The following is a 17,098-nucleotide window of genomic DNA, read 5'->3' as shown; positions in this document are numbered from 1 at the left end:
TTAAATTAGTAGTGCAAAAATAGAAATAAAAAGTGGTGATGTAGTGTTCATGGGTTCACTGTTCAATCAGAAATCCGGTGTCACTGGAGAAGAAGACGTTCCTCAGTGAGTGACTGTGCACCTTACTTCTATTCACATACCAGATGGTGCAGCTGGTAGTTAGAATACTCTCCAATGTACATCCTTACAAAATTTCCAGTGTTCTTGCAGACAATTAGATTAGATTAGATTATGAGGACACGCAGTCCCCTTTTATTGTCATTTAGTAATGCATGCATTAAGAAATGATAAACTGTATTTCCAGAATGATATCACGGAAACACATGACAAACAGACTTAAAAACTAACAAAAACACATAATTATAATATATAGTTACAACAGTGCAAACAATACCGTAATTTGATAAGAACAGACCATGGCACGTTAATAGTCGCAAAGTCTGTCGAAAGTCCCATCATCTCACTCAGACGGTAAACCTCCAGCGCTGCCAACTTGCCAATGCAGCATACTGGAAGCATCAGAGTACAGTCCGACTCCGAGTTCATCCGAAAACTCCGAGCCTCCTACCAGCTCTCCGACACCAAGCACCGAGCACCATCTCTGCTGAACATTCCAACCCCGGCCCCGGCAACAGGCAATAGGCAATAGGCAAAGCTGAGGATTTGGGGCCTTCATCCCCGGAGATTCTCGATCGCGCAATAGCAGCGGCAGCGAAGCAGGCATTTCAGAAGTTACTCCAGGTGTTCCTTCGCGCTTCTCACAGCTCTCTCCATCAAATCCGGATTGTGCACGGTCCCTAGTTACATATAATCGATATCATTCGGAACAGCCGTGCGCGCTGCGTCGCGCCACCATCTTCTCTTCCCTCCCTGACATACCACATTTTCTCAAACTCCTAATGAAATGTACATGGTGTCATGCCTTTTTTGTAGCTGCATCGATATATTGGTTCCGGGTTAATCCTCGGAGATATTGACAACTGTGAGTTTGGAGTTGCTCACTCTTTAAACTTCAGCTGTCCCTATGAGGACTGGTGTGTGTTTCCTTTCTGAAATTCACAATCAGTTCTAAGGATATATTTTTGTCAACGCAAGCAGGATTCAGCACTCCTTACAAGCATATGCAATTCTGATTCTTTTAAAAAATAAGTGCACATCACTAAACAAATTAAATCACAACCCACAAAAATGAATAAGTTATCACTATAGGAGGAAGAATTAACCAACTGGAGAGCATGAACCTGCATGGAAGATATTCCCATGATCTGAGCATCGACTAGAAAGCATTGAAGGCCTGTCTCAGAGTTGGAGATATCTTCTCAAAAACAGAGGGGATCCTGGTGGCAATACAGTACCAGGCTGTTAATACGAATAATTATCACAAATGCATAGCAAAAGACCATCAAATTCAAAACGATATATGAAAAGAAATGGCAGTAGAAACTAGAAACAATTCAACAGGACCCTGAAGTAGTAGTCGTAGTAGTAGTAATTTATTTATAAAGCACTTTTCATACAGTAGATGTAGTAGAAACTGAATTACAACGGGATAAAGTGCAAACAAGAAAATAAAAGACAAAATGATTTTAGTTTTAAGCAGGATTAAATAAAAATAAATGTTTAGAGATGCTGTTTAAAAGTGACAGCTGCATCTGCATCCCTCACACATCGCTGCGAAAGTCTTGAACATCCTATCTGTATATCTATGTTTAAGTCTTTTGCACAACACTGTAGTTTTAGGTATTGAATTCTGCAGTTTAAGAGCGTAGTTCAAAAAAGAAAACTGACCTGCCAATTATCCTTTGGCCTTGTACCTTATTGTTTGCTTGCAGTGCATTTTCTCGGCAAATGCAACACTGTTTCCCTGTACTATTCTGTTCCGTTTTTCCTCGCACAACCTCATTGCACTGATGAGAGGAAATGATGTATATGGATAGCAGAGAAAAGTGTTTTGCATTGTACCACAGTACATGTGGTAACAATAAACCGTTTCACTGATTTATTGTTGTCAATAAGACAGCGCCCCACACCCCGACTTCCAGACTGATCAGCAGCAGCTGCCAAGACTTTACCCTCGCCCACAAGCACAATGTACATCAACAAGATGCGTGTGCTTTCTTCCATTCACGGAAATTCCTTTCCACCTTTCCTCTGTTCCTCCATCACTGAGACCGAAAACTGCCCACTTTCTATCTTGTCATTCGGATGGGTTATCGATCCGAAACTTCACTGTGATTCTCTCCACAGCTATTGTCCGACTTGAGTATTTCCTGCATATTCTCCTCCTGTTTCGATGCGAGAGCAGCGGACACCTGTGACTCCCCAGTGTGCAGCTTTGCAAAGTGCACAGTGTCCTGCTCTCCGTCTCTCCACACCAGATCAACATTAACATCGTCTGTTAATGATACAAACAACGCTTTAAATATAGTGAAATGTTGTTTTAACGGAAGTGCAGTCAGGATTGCAATAGGATATCAGGGAAATGTTCACCTTCACAAGTAACTAGAACGGAAATATCAGGATTGGATATTTTCTAAGACATTCATCGCTGTTAATTCCGGTGTTTGTGAGCAGAATTTTACTTTCTGTCCTAATTTCCGTGGAAGCACTGTATTAATTCATGTAATCTCAAATACTGAATGTTGAAATGTAGTTATAAAGTTCTTTGGCGTCTGAGTCATCTAACATTTTAACTACGTTCTCTGTTCCCATGGAAGATGTTCAACAGAAACACAAGGAGACTCTGCGGGCACAAACTGAAACACTGAGAGTGAACACGATCCTGATGAGGGAGAAGGTGAAGGTTTTCCAGCTGGTTGATCGATACGCTGAGCTCACGGTCATTTCTACTGTTCGAGATCGGAGACTCGTGGAAGATGAATTGTTGGCAAGAGGCAGAGACCACGAGGAGTGGAGAGAGCAACATCTCAGACGAGTGCTGGAAAAAATCCGGATGGAACAGTTGTTCCAGAGCAGCTTTTCCCGGAGTAAATCCGAATCTGGAAGTTCGGCAGCAGTGGCCGGAGTCCCAGGAATCGGGAAAACAACAATGGTACAAAAGATTGTTTATGAGTGGTCCACGGGAAACATATACCAACAATTCCAGTTTGTCTTTAGTTTCAAATTCCGTCATTTAAACACCATTAACTGCAGAATAAACCTAAAGGAAATGATCTTGGATCAGTATCCTTACTTTGGGAATATCTTGAGAGAGGTCTGGAAGAACCCAGAGGGATTGCTGTTTATATTTGATGGCTTGGATGAATTCAATGACAAAATTGATTTTGCTGACAATCGGCGAGACACAGAACCTCGGTCCACATGCACAGATCCTGAATTCAAGTGCAAGGTGTCTGACATTGTGTACAGTTTAATCCAGCACAAGCTGCTCCCAGGGTGTTCAGTGCTGGTGACCACCCGCCCCACTGCGTTACATTTATTGAAAAAGGCGGAGGTTAGTGTGTGGGCTGAAATACTGGGATTTAGTGGTGAGGAACGGAGGGAATATTTTATCAGGCATTTTGAAGATAAAACGATCGCAGCAGCTGTTTTCAAACACGTGGAGGAGAACGAGATCCTGTACACCATGAGCTACAACCCCTCCTACTGCTGGATCCTCGCTCTGGCACTGGGCCCCTTCTTCACACAAAGAGTCAGGGACCCGCAGCGAGTTCCCAAGACCATCACCCAACTGTACTCCTACTATATTTACAACATCCTGAAAAACCACGGCCGTGAGATTGAGAACCCCCGTGATGTGTTTCTCCGAGTTGGTCAGATGGCCTTCTCAGGAGTGTCCCAGAAGAAGATCGTGTTTACAGATGGAGATTTGATCAACTACAATCTGCAGCCTTCCCAGTTCCTGTCCGGGTTCCTGATGGAGCTTTTGGAGAGAGAGGATTCTGCCCGGTGTGTGGTGTACACATTCCCACACCTCACCATCCAAGAGTTTGTAGCCGCTCTCGCACAATTCCTGACTCCACATCATAGGGATATCCTGAAATTCCTCACTGAAGTCCAGAACACGACAGATGGGAGATTTGATGTATTTCTCCGTTTTTTTGCTGGTCTCTCCAACCCAATGACAGTTCGGGGCCTGGAGGAGTTTCTGGGTCCATTTCCTCATCAAACAACCTGCCGGGTGATTGACTGGGTGAAGGAGGAGGTTAAACGCCAGAGTGGAAACTTGTGGAGTGAATCTGGTAAAAGGAGCCTCCTGAACACATTGCACTACCTGTTTGAGTCTCAGAATCGTGGACTGGCTCAGGAAGCACTGGTATCTGTGGAAACCTTCTCGTTCTGTCAAATGCGACTGACCCCAATGGACTACATGGTCCTGTCTCATGTCATCGGACTCTGTGATACAATAAAACAGCTCGATCTGGGTCGCTGCCACATTCAGTGTGAAGGAATCCGGCGGCTGGGACCCGGGCTGCACAAGTGCCAGGACTTGAGGTAACTTTATATAAAGGAATTTGGGTAAAAATGTCGTAAACGAGTTAGTAAAGATTTGTGACAAAGGACCAGTCGGTCTGTCCGTTATGCCCCACGGGCGGGAAGGAATGTTAGAGACTTCGTCAGATAAGTGAACAACAACCATTGGTTTTGTTGCGTCTGAGCACAGCTCTTTATCAGCTAACTAAAAAAAAAACAGGCCGGAGATAGCTTAAAACTGGTTTATTCAGATGAGAGAGAGAGAGAGAGAGAGAGAGAGAGAGAGAGAGAGAGAGAGAGAGAGAGAGAGAGAGAGAGAGAGAGAGAGAGAGAGAGAAAAGAGAAGAGAAGAGTGCTGACGGGGTGGTCATTGTGCTAAAATAAATAGATCCATGCATTTGCTGCTTTACTGGTAGACAATCACAGGTATGGCCCTGTTTCTTGGTGCCTGCGACGGTCTGTTGACAATGTTGTTAACTGTTACTGACACCCAGACCGACACCACAGTCTTCTCAGTGAGGGACAAGAGAGAGCCAGCCTAATGTTGCAGTTAAAAGGATAGGCATACCTCAGTCCTTTCCCTGCCCTTCCCATTATGTAATGATTAACCTCACTCCACCTGCGCGACTTTGGTCACTACCAGATAACCAACCCATATAGGTATCTCCTGTCATGACAGTCAGCCTCAATACAGACCTACGACTCCCGAGCGATCTACTTCCGCACCTCGTCGTCTTTGCGATGATTTGCTCTCAACTCTCACTTGCAGTGGAATCTCTCTTCTCCAACACCTTTTCTCCCGTCCGATATGTCTCTCCCCCATTCCTAATGATTCCTTATCCCATTTCCTCTATTCGTATTTCTCTTCCCCATCTCCCTTCGTCCTTTCCTATATCTAAACCATCCGCGTCCTCCAGTAGGATATCCCTTCCATTTTCCCTTTCCAACTGTGGGATATTTCTTCTCCATCCCACTTCTTTCTTGGAGAACTCTCTTTCCCATTGCCCTTCCTACAATGTGTTTCTCTTTTCCCCATATCATGTCCTCCAGTGCGGATCTATCTTCCCCATCGACCTTCCACCTATGAGATCTCTCCTCCATACCCATGCCTCTAGTGGAGTTTTCTATTCTGCATCGCTCTTCTTCCTGTGGTTATCTCGGTTCCCCATCCCCCTTCAACCTGTGGATATTTCCCTTCTCCTTCCTGCTTAATCCAATGGGGGTTCCTCTTCCCCATCCCTCTTTCCCCTCTAGGACCTCACTTCCCTATCTCCCTTACTCCAGTGGGATTTATCGTCCCTATATTCAATCCTCCTGTGGGATCTCTATTCGCCATCCACCCTCCTCTTGTGGGGATATCCCTTCCCCATTCCCTTTTCTCCTCTCGAAGCTATGTTCACAATCTCCATTCCTCCTGTACGATCTCTCTTCAACATCCCCTTCTTCCTGTGGGTTCCCTCTTCCACAGCCCCTTTCTTTCTTTGGGTACCTTTTGCGTGGACCTCACTTCCACATCACCCCTCCTTCTCTGGGGATCTCCCTTCTGCATCCTGCTAGCTCCTGCCTGATCTCACTTCCCCATCCTCCTGCCTCCTGTGTGACCTCTCTTCCCTATCTTCCTTCTACCTCCGGAATCTCACTTCCCCTATCTCTCTTCCTCCTGTGAGGATCACTTTACTACATCTCCATTTCTCCTATGAGATCTCTCCGTCCTATGCTCCTTCATCCTGTTCGATTAATTCCTAGAACTGGATCTCTATTTCTTCCTTGTTCACCAGCATCTTCTGGATACATTTCTTCCCCAAAATTTTGCTCCGATGGGGAACTCTCTTTCCAATTCCTATCGTCCTGTGGAGATCTCTCTTAACAAACCCTTTCTCCTTTGGAATCTTCCTTCCACCCATTCCCTTCTTCCTGCTGGATCTCTCTCTTCCCCAACCATTTTCCACTTGTGGAATCTCTCTTCTCCATATCACTTCCTCCTGTGGGGAGTTCTCTACCCCATTCCCCTTCATCCTGTGTTTAACTCCCTTCCCCATTCCACTTTCCCAATCTCATTCATTGTGGGACCTCTCTTCCCCATTAGCCTTACTCTTGTTGGGATCTATTCGGATCACCCGTCCCTATCCACTTGTCTTGTAGGATTTCTCTTTCCACAATCGTCCTTCAACCTTATTTTCCATCTCACTTTCTGTACTTTTGGTTCTGTCTGTCGGATATCTCCTCCCAGTTCTCTTTTCACTTGTTGGGGATCTCTTCACAATCCTCCTTCCTCCTGTGAGATATCGCTTCCACATCGTCCCTTCATCCTGTAGGATCGCTCCATCGCATTCCCATTCATCCTGTGGGATATCTCTTCTTCATGCCACTTCCTCCTCTGAAGATCGCTATTCCCAATCCCCCTTCCTCCTGTGGGATCTCGCTTCCCCATCCCCCTTCCTCCTGTGAGATCTCTCTTCCCCATACCCCTTCCTCCTGTGGGATCTCTCTTCCCCGTCCCCCTTCCTCCTGTGGGATCTCTCTTCCACATACCCCTTCCTCCTGTGGGATCTCTCTTCCCCATTCCCCTTCCTCCTGTGAGATCTCTCTTCCCCATCCCCCTTCCTCCAGTGGGATCTCTCTTCTCCATGCCCCTTCCTCCTGTGAGATCTCTCTTCCCCATCCCCCTTCCTCCTGTGAGATCTCTCTTCCCCATCCCCCTTCCTCCTGTGAGATCTCTCTTCCCCATCCCCCTTCCTCCTGTGGGATTTCTCTTCTCCATCCCCATTGCTCCTCTGGGATATCTTCTTCATACCACTTCTTCGTGTGGGATCTCTCTTCACTATCCCCCTTACTCCTGTCGGCCCTCTCTTCCATGTTCACCTTTCCTCCAGTGGAATCTCTCTCCCCAGATCCAGTTTTATCCAGAGGGATCTTTCTTCTCCGTACACGTCTTCGGATCTTTGTTCCACATCCTCGTTCTTACTGTGGTGATCACGCCTGCCCATCCCTCATCCTGCAGTAGAGATCTGCCTTCCCCATCCCCCTCTTGGATCTCCGTTCCTCTCTCCCCTCCTTCTGTGCGATCGCTCTTCTCCACCCCCTTCCTTCTGTGGGTAGTTCTTGTTGAAAACCCTCTTTTCTGGAGCTCTCGTCCAGATCAAACTCTCTTTTGTGGGGATCTTTCCTCTGCAGGCTAATTGATCCTGTCTGATCTTACATCCCCATTTTATTTCCTCCTTGCCCTCTATCTTCCTCCTGTGGGTATCTGTCTTCCACATCCGTCATGTGGGACGTCTATTCCCAATTCCACTACTCTCTGAGGGATCTCACTTCCGCAATCTTTTTCCTCCTGTCGGATATCTTTTTCTGAATTCTCTTGCTAATGTGAGATCTCTCTTCCCCATCCCCCTGGAACGTGTGTGGATCCTTCTTCACCATCCACATTACTCATGTATGGATCTCTCTTCCCAATCCCCTTCCCTCCTGTGCGATCCGTCCCTCACATTCCCATTCCTCCTGTGGCGACCCCTCATTCCCGTCCAATTCCATCTAAGATCTTTATTTCTTTTCTATTATTCATCCTGTAGGTATCACTCTTCGCAGGCCCTGCTGTGGACATATCTCCGGCCCATTTCCCTTCCCTCTATGTGATCTCTCTTCCCTATCACGATTCTTACCATAAGATCTCTCATCCTATCCCCACGCCCAGCTATCGGATCTCTTTTCCTTGGAATATCTGTTCGCAATTCTTCTTCCTTCTGCTGAACCTCTCTTCCCCAACCCACTTCCTCGTGTGGGATCTTTCTTCTGCATCCATATTCCTTCTGTGGATCTCTGCATCCTCCTCCTACCACCTGATGGGATATGTCTTCCTCATCCCCTGCCAATTGTGGAATCTCTATTCCCCATGCCCCTTCCTCCTGTGGGATGTCCATTCACCATCATCCTCACCTGTGGAGATATTACCTCACCATCCCTGTTCCACTTATGTGTCTCTCTCTTCCCCATGCTCCTGCCAACTGTTGGGATCTTTTTCTCACCAGCATTTCTCCTGCGGTTATCTATCTAACTGATCCTGCTCTCTCTTGTGTGATCTATCCCCCACATTCCCCCTACACCTGTGCAATCTTTCGGCCCCACCCCATTCCCTCTGTGACCTTTCTTCCCTATACACCATTCTCCTAGGTATCTCTACTTGCCATCCCATCAGTGGGTACCTTTTCCGTTTCATTCCCCTTCCCCTTATGGGATCTCTCTTCCCATCCCCACGTCCAACTGTCCGATCTCCATCCCCTATCCTCCTGTGAGATCTCTGTTTCCATATCCAACATTGTCCTGCTGGCTCACTCTTACCCATCTCCCTTCCTCTTGTTGAATATATTCTCCCTGTCACATGTTCACCAATGGGACCTCCCTTCTCTATCCCTCTTCCACTTCTCTGACTCTCACTTCTCCATCCCACTTACTCCTGTGGTTATCTCCTTTCCTCATGCCACTTCCTCCAAAACTATCGCACTTCCCCATTCCACTTTCGCATGGGGAATTTCTCCTGCGCATCTCCCGTTCTCCAGTTGCGATATCCCAACTTAATCCTCCCGAATCTCTCTTCCCCATCCCCTTTCCTCGTTTCCAAACTCTCTTCTGCAACCGGCTCGTCATTTGGGATCTCTCTTCTCCACCTTCTACTACCTGTGAGGATCTCTGTATCCTAGCCCCTTCACTTCTTGTGATTTCTCTCCCTTTTTCCAATTCCTGCAGTCTGATCGCTGTTCCCAATGCCATTCTCTCTGTGTGATCTCCCACAAGATCTCCTTCTTGATAAGTGTTTTCCACATCCCTCTGTGAGCATCCTTTCCAACACTCGGATCTCCCTTCCCCCTTCCCCTGTGGGATATCTCTTTCCCCAAATACATTTCCCCATGTGGGGATGTCTCTTATGCATCCCTCTTCATTTTGTGGAAGCTTTCCTTCCTCGTCGCCCTTCCTCCTGTTCGATCTCTGCTTCAATCCCACTTCCACCTGTGGAATATCTCTTCGTCATCCACCTTCGTCCTGGTGGTTCACTCTTCCGAATCCCCCTACCTCATGTGGTAACCCACTTCCCAACCTTCCTTCCTTCTACGGATCTCTCTTCCGCATCAACATTCCTGAAGAGGGCATCTGTCTTAAATATCCCCCTTCGTCACACTTCCTAGTATAGGGTCTTAGTTCTCCATCATCCTTTCTTGTTCAGGATCTCCCTTTCCCGTCCCTTCCCACTTGTGGGGATCTGTTATGCCCATCACTCTACCGCATGTGCGAATCTCTCTTCCCATCCCGTCCTCATGTAGGATCTCTCTTCCACACGCCCTTTAGTCCTGTCGGATCCCTTTTCCTCATCATATTTTGAACGCCGGGATCTCTCATTCATCCCTCTAACTCGTGGGCTCTTTCTTTCCTATTCTACTACCTCCTGTAGGTTCTTCCTTCCCCATTCCTCCTGTGCAATATTTCTTCGCCATCCACCACTCTTCTGTGAGAACTTCTCGTCCTTATCCTTCATGAGGTGTACTCTCCTCCTCATCACCCTTTCTTCTCTGGGGATCTCTCTTCTGCAATCTGCTCCCTCCTGCCTGATGTCACTTCAACATTTATTTTCCCCCTGTGTGATCTCCCTTCCTATTCTACCTTCGTCTGTGGAATCTCTCTACCTCATGCCTCCTGTGAATACCTCTCTTCCTCAATCTCCTTCACTCTATGGGATCTTGCTTCTCCTTCCCCTTCATCTTATCCGATCTCTCTTCCCCATCACCTTTCGTCGTGACGGATATCACTTCCACAATTCCCTTCCACCTGAAGAGACCTCGCTTAAGATCCTGCTGTAGGACCTCTGTTCCCACATCCACTGTCCTGAAGGACGTCTGTTCTCTGTCCAATGTAGCCTGTGGGACTTTTCTCCAGAATCCCACTTTCTCCTGTGGGATCTCGCTTTCTCCAATCCCCCCTTTTCCCTATGCCGATTTTGCTTCAGAATCACTCATTCTTAAATGGGTATCTCTCCTCCGGATCCCCCTTCCTCCTTCCTTATCTCTGCTCCCTTCCCATTCCCGCAGTGGTATGTCACTTTCCCCTCCACCTTCCTCCTGTGTGTAGTTCTCTTCCCCATCTCTCCTCTGGAGATCTTGTTTCCCCTTTCCCCTCCCTCTTTATGGTCTATCTTCCCTCTTCGTCCTTCCTCCAGTGGCACTCTATTTTACTCTACTTCTTTCCCCTGTGTGATCTTTCTTCCCCATCCCTCTTCCTCCTGTGCGATCACTCTACCCTGTACCACTCACTCTGGTAACACTCTTCCCCATTGCTCCTTACTCCCGTGGTTATCTCTTCCCAATTCTCCTTCCCTCTTTATGGTCTCCCTTCCCCATCCTGTGTCATCCTCTGTGATATCTTTTACTCGATCACCATTAATCCAGTGGCAATCTATCTTCCCCATCCTCCTGCGTCCTGTTGGCTCTCTCTTTTCCAATCCCCCTGCATCGTATGGGTAATCAACTTCCTTATTCCACTACCTCCTGTTGGATCGCTCTTTCCAATCAATTTTCCTAATTTGGAGATCCCTTCTCCCCATCCCTCTTACTCAGGATGGGATCACTCTTCTCCATCCCCTCTTCTCCTCGGAGAATCTCTGTTCACTACCCCTGTTGTTCCTGTGTCTTCTCTATTCCCCATTCCACTTCCTTCAGTGGGATCTCTCCTACCTATACCCTATCCCCCGCGTAGCGATCTCCCTTCCCCATTCCCGTTACTTTCCTCAGTTTTTTCTTCCCATCCATATTCCTCCTGTCAGGTCTCTGTCATCCTCAATCCACCTGTAGCGAACTTTTTCAAAACTCACTTTCTTCTGTGCTATCTCTCTTCCCCACCCTCCTTTCTCTTGTCGGAACTCTCTTCCCCAATTCTCTTCCCTCTGTTGGATCTCTCTTTTCCCGGTCATCTATCCATCCCCGATCACACTCTGCTTTGGGAAGTCTCTCTTTCCTAACCCCATTCCTTCTGTGAGATTTTCTCTTCCCCATCCCCCCTTCCAGTAGCCGGCTCTCCCTTCACAGTTCCAATTGCTCCCGTGGTATCTCTTTCCCCTTTCCCTGTTTCTCCTTTGATATCTCTCATTCCCTATCTTCCTTTCTGATGTTCGATCTCAAGTCAACTCAAGTCAAGTTTATTGTCATTTCTACCATAAACTGCCGATACAGTACACAGTAAAAAACGAAGCAACGTTCCTCCATAACCCTGGTGCTACATGAAAGAACACAAAACTACACTAGACTATGTGAGACAGCACAAGGCTACACTAGACTACATAAAACAACATAAAAACTGCACTAGAGTGCAGACCTGCTCAGGACTACATAAAGTGCACAAACAGTGCAGGGCAGTACAATAATTAATAAACAAGACAATAGGCACAGCAGAGGACAAATTACAATATAATAATAAATGATGTAGATATCAGTCCAGACTCTGAGTATTGAGGAGAGTGATGGCTTCCTTCTCCCTATTTCTCCTGTGGCATCTCTCTTCCTCTTGTGGGACTCATCTCCCCATTCCACTTCCATCTCGGGGCTTTAACTTCCCCATCCGCCACCTTGTGACATCTCTGTTCTCCATCCCCATATCTACTGCCGGACCTGTCTTCCCATCTCCCTTAGACCCTTGAGATCTCTTTACCCACCCACTTCATTCTGTGAGAGCTCTTTGCCCCAAACCCCTTCCTCCTGTAGAATTCTACTTCCCCACCCATATTCTCCTCCTATTGGATCTCCCTTCCTCCTCTATAATCCCTCTTCCCCATATTCTTTGTGATCTTCCTTCGGCAAATCGCTTCCTCCTGTGGAATCAGTCTTCCGCATTGCCCTTCCTCCTGTACGTATCTCTTTTCCCCTATCCTGTTCCTCCTCTGCGAATACTCTTCCCGATCGTCAGATCTATCTCCCCATCCTCATTCCTCCTGTCTGAAATCACTTCCCCATCCACCTATAGCGACCTGTTTTAAATCACCCTCCTCTTATTATGCGATCTATCTCACCATCCCCATTCCTCCAGTCGGAAATCTCTTTCCAATCCCCTTCCCTGTGCGACCTTTCTTCTCCATCCTCTATCCTTCTCTGGGATCTCTATAGCTCATTCTCTGTGGCTATTCCCATACTTTCTGCTTTGTGAAATCTCTGCTCCCCATCCCAATTCCTCCTTTGGGATCTCTATGGCCCATCCCGTCTTCCAAATATCGGATATCGCTTCCCTCTCCCTTTATGCCATGGGACCTCCCTTCCCAAGTCCTTTTCCTCCAGTGGGGTCTCCATTTCTCCACCCACCTTACTCTTGAGTGTTCTCTCCTCCGTTCGTTTCATCCTTTTGTATCTGTTTTACCCATCTGCCGGATCAATTTACTCCAACTGCCGGATCACCCGTACCTTTTCCCTCCCTCCTTTGAGATCTCTTTTGCCCAATCCCACATCCTTTTCCAGTGATCATTATTTTAACAAACCCCTTCTTCCCGTGTGCTCGCTCTCTCTCCACACCCCCTTTCCTCCTTTGGAAACTTCCTTCCCCATCCCCTTCTTCATGTGGAATCACTTTTACCCAATCCCCCTTCCTCGTGTGGAACCTCTCTGCTCCTGTGGCAACGAGGTTTCCTTCATTGTTTGTAATCTCTCTTCCCCGTCCCTCTTCCTCCTTTGGGCTTCTCTATTTCGCAACGCCAGTCATCCTGTTGCATATACCTTCCATATCTCCATTCCCACTGTGGGGATATTGTTTAGCCATTCCACTTCCCTGTCTGTGATCTCTCTTCCGCATCCCCGTTCCTCCTGTGGCATCTCCCTTCACCAGCCCCTGCGTCTTTTGGAGATCTCTCCTCCCCGTCCCGATTTTTTTCAATGGGATCTCTCTTTATCATCCGGCTTGCTCCCGTCTGATCTCTCTTCCCCATCAGCTTTGCTCCTGTCGGATAATTCTTCCACATCCCTCCCCCACGTGTGGGATTTCTGTTCCCCATCACCTTCCTCCCGTGGGATTTCTATTCCCTATCCCCCTTTCTCCTGTGGGATCCACATCACTCTTTCCTAAGTCCGAATCCTTCCCCATGCACTTTCCACATTTGGGGATCCCTCCTCCATGTCCCGTTCTTTCTGTATATATCTCTCTTCCCAATCGGTCTTCCTCCTGTTGTATGCCTGTTACGCATGCGCCTTGCTCCTGTTGGATCTCTGCCACATCACCGCCCCTTTTGTCGGATCTTTCATGTACATCCGCCTTGCCCCTGTGGCGATCTCCATCCCCATCTCCCTTCGTTCTGCAGGCATCTCCCTTCTGCAACTACCTTCTGCCTTTGGGAACTCTCTTCCCCATGCTACTTCCACCTTTAGAGATCGCTCTTCCCCATTTCCTTTCATCCTGTGTAATCTCAGTTCACGTCCCCCTTCTGCCCATGGCATCCTTTTTGCCATCCCCCTTTCTACTGGGAGATATCAGTTTCCAGTCCGCTTTCTCCTGTGGGATCTTATTTCCTCATCACCGTTCCTACTGTGAGAATTCTCTTCCCCATCACCATTCCCTGTCGTTCTTCCACCTTTGGGTATCCCTCTTCCCCATCATACACCGTCCTGTGGGATCTCCCTTTACCGTCCATCTTCCTCTTGTGGGATCACACTTTCCGACCCCCTCCCTTCACTGGAATGTCTCTTCCCTCTTCATCTTCTTCCTGTTGGATCTCTCTTCCCCGTCTGCCTTGCTTCTGTCAGGTGTTTTTAACCATCCCCTTCCTCCTGTCTCTCCCTTCCTCCAGTAGGGAATATCTCTTCCGCATGTCTCGCGCCTGGGATCTCACTTCCCATTCCCGGATCCTTCTTGTTACCGTCCTTCCCTATTTTCTCTTCCTCCTGTGGAATCTGTCCTCCCTAATTCCCTTCCCACTCTGGAAACTCTCTTTCCAATGTTCTCTTTGGCGATTTCACTTCCCCATTCCCGTTGCCCTGTGATGATCTCTCTCCTCCTTCCTCATTTCCCATCTGTCTACCCATCCCTTTTCCTGCGTTGGGTGTAACTTGCAGCATCTCCCCTGAGCAATTTCCCACGGACAGCTCTTCTCTAGGAAAGCTGTTTGCACCCTTCCGACCCTCTCACATCAGGCACGTTTTTCTCACCATCAGGGAATGAGACAGAATATGTAGAGTTTACAGGGTCACACTGACAGACTAAATTACTGACATTCGGTGTATACCCTGGAGCTGGGCAGTGAGGGATATTGACAGTGATGGGAACTCCGATCAGTGATTCACTGAAGGGTTTAATGTTTCCTGAAATATCTGAGTGAGAGAAATTCCCTCAAACCCACGATTTGAATAACTTTGTTCATTAATTTTTCTGTGTTTAGACTTGGGGCGAATAAACTGGGAGATTCAGGAGTGAAACTGGTGTCTGCGGCTCTGAGGAACCCAGAGTGTAAAATACAGAAACTGGGGTAAGTACCAGACTGTGGGAGATTGTGTTTACAGTCACTGCGTCTGACACTGAACATTAATGTGATGAGTAATTGTATTACTGATAAACACTGGGGATTTGTACCGTCTCCTGTCTCTCTGTGTCCTTCACCCTCACTCTGTCTCATCTCCAGGCTACACAAGGTCAGTCTCACCCAATCTGGTGCCGACGATCTCGCCTCCGCTCTCTGTACAAACCAATCACTGAGAGAGTTGGATCTGAGTGGTAATGAACTGGGAGATTCAGGAGTGAAACTGGTGTCTGCGGCTCTGAGGAACCCGGAGTGTAAAATACAGAAACTGGAGTAAGTACCAGACTGTAGGAGATTGTGTTTACAGTGACTGGGTGTCTGATGCTGAACATTAATTTGATCAGTAATTGTACCGATAAGCTCTAGCGATTTGTACCGTCTCCTGTCTAAGTGTCTTTCTCCCTCACTCTCTCTCATCTCTAGTCTTGAAAATGTCAGTCTCACAAATTCTGGTGCCGAGGATCTCGCTTCTATTCTCAGTACAAAGCCATCACTGACGGAGCTAAAACTGACTGATAATAAATTGGGAGATTCAGGAGTGAAATTGATATTTGCTTCTCTGTGGAATCTGGAGTGCAAAATACAGACACTGGAGTAAGTACCAGACTGTGGGAGATTGTGATTACCGTCACTGGGTGTCTGACAATGAACATTAATGTGATCAGTAATTGTGTTACTGATAAACACTGGGGATTTGTACCGTCTCCTGTCTCTCTGTGTCCTTCACCTTCACTCTCTCTCATCTCCAGGCTGGGGAAGGTCGGTCTCACAGATTCTGGTGCCGAGGATCTCCTCCCCGCTCTGAGTACAAACCTATCAGTGACAGGTCTGAGTCTGGTATCAAACTCGCTTACAGACGGATCTGTCCCCGCTCTCCGCCGTCTCATGTTGACCCTCTCGAGTCTGGAGAGGATCTGGTGAGCATTTGTGTTTGATGTTGAATGTGATTAAAATATCATCGGATATGTGGATCCACGGGTTTTTTGGTAATATTTGTCTGTGAGTGTTGTTGAAATATTAACCCCAGCCCGCTGGTACTGACAATGTTGTGTAATCTCTTTATTTCATCTTTATTCTTCCATCTGTTTCAGGCTCTGGGAAAATCAGTTCAGTCAGACTGGGGAGAAGGAACTGAGATCTCTACAGGAAGACAGACCCGGACTGAAAGTGATCGTGTGAATATCTGAATGTGTGAACATCCCCGTCCGCGGGATGGGAACATTTTGGCCGATTTCTCGCCCTTCCCTTTCACGGCCGTGCTCCAGGCTTAATTCCCAACGTTTCTCACGGACCCTGCTTCTATGACGTCAGAGGCGAATTCACAATCACGTAATTCTGCCTTCTGTCCAGTGGCTGCCCGGGTGTGTGTTTCTCCAGAGGTACCTTGGGGGATTAGACAGGCAGGGAGAGCCCAGCGGTGTGGATACCGGGGTGTCCTGCTGACGGGCCACAATCCGAAATATCGACTGTACTCTTCTCCATGCCTGGCCTGCTTAATTCCTCCAGCATACTGTGTGTGTTGCTTGAATTTCCAGCATCTACAGATTTTCTCTTGTTTCTAAGGAAATTATTTTTCTCACATTGTTGACAACAGTACATTTAGCAATCTAGCAGATATAATGATGTTAATTTGACAAATACCTCGGTAGTCACCCTAGATCCCGAACACGACTCTGAAATGCGATTTTATAATCATCGGTTCCCTGACGCAGAGTGACTGTGAGAAACGGGACTGATTATTCAACCTGTCACTCGTTGTCGCTGGTAGTTAATTGTGTGTGACTAAATGACTTTGAGCAAGCGTATTTATTCCCACAAGTTATAAAGTCATACACTGTTTAATTTACATTTGTCATGATGAAATAAATAGGCTGAGTATCTTCCTGTCTTGGTGTTGGATTTGAGTCTTATTTCGGGATAAACCGCAACCTGGTTTTACTGGTGCCCCGTGCACTGCAACAGAGGGCCAGATCTCCACACGCTGAGCCAGTAACGTCTCAGCTCGTGGCTGAAGGAGGTCGGTCTCGCAAAGATACATGCCCAGGACTCCTCCCCCGCCCAACCGCTGCCAACCCAGCGCACTCCTCGCTCAACAGCCACCAAACGCCCTCTCCTCGTCGTCCCACCCCCGCGTTC

The 17,098-nt window shown here is 47.4% G+C and overlaps 2 protein-coding genes across 2 annotated transcripts in view; one reads left to right on the top strand and one right to left on the bottom strand.

Annotated features, from left to right (window-relative positions):
- LOC140208246 (NACHT, LRR and PYD domains-containing protein 3-like) overlaps positions 1-16,843 on the top strand; it is a 30,278-nt gene extending 13,435 nt beyond the window's left edge. Inside the window, exons 5-10 of the mRNA XM_072276785.1 lie at positions 2,718-4,455; positions 14,825-14,911; positions 15,065-15,235; positions 15,386-15,556; positions 15,712-15,879; positions 16,054-16,843. Coding sequence (XP_072132886.1) covers positions 2,718-4,455; positions 14,825-14,911; positions 15,065-15,235; positions 15,386-15,556; positions 15,712-15,879; positions 16,054-16,141 — 2,423 coding nt within the window. The 3' untranslated portion in view covers positions 16,142-16,843. The remainder of the gene's footprint in view (positions 1-2,717; positions 4,456-14,824; positions 14,912-15,064; positions 15,236-15,385; positions 15,557-15,711; positions 15,880-16,053) is intronic.
- Positions 1-17,098, bottom strand: part of LOC140208312 (uncharacterized) — a 119,745-nt gene that overhangs the window by 56,678 nt on the left and 45,969 nt on the right. The window lies entirely within an intron of this gene.

The sequence above is a fragment of the Mobula birostris genome, chromosome 13 (assembly GCF_030028105.1).
Source record: "Mobula birostris isolate sMobBir1 chromosome 13, sMobBir1.hap1, whole genome shotgun sequence".
Classification (NCBI taxonomy): Eukaryota; Metazoa; Chordata; class Chondrichthyes; order Myliobatiformes; family Myliobatidae; genus Mobula; species Mobula birostris.
The sequence above is the reverse complement of the archived record's forward strand: the minus strand, read 5'-3'. Positions and strand labels throughout refer to the sequence as shown.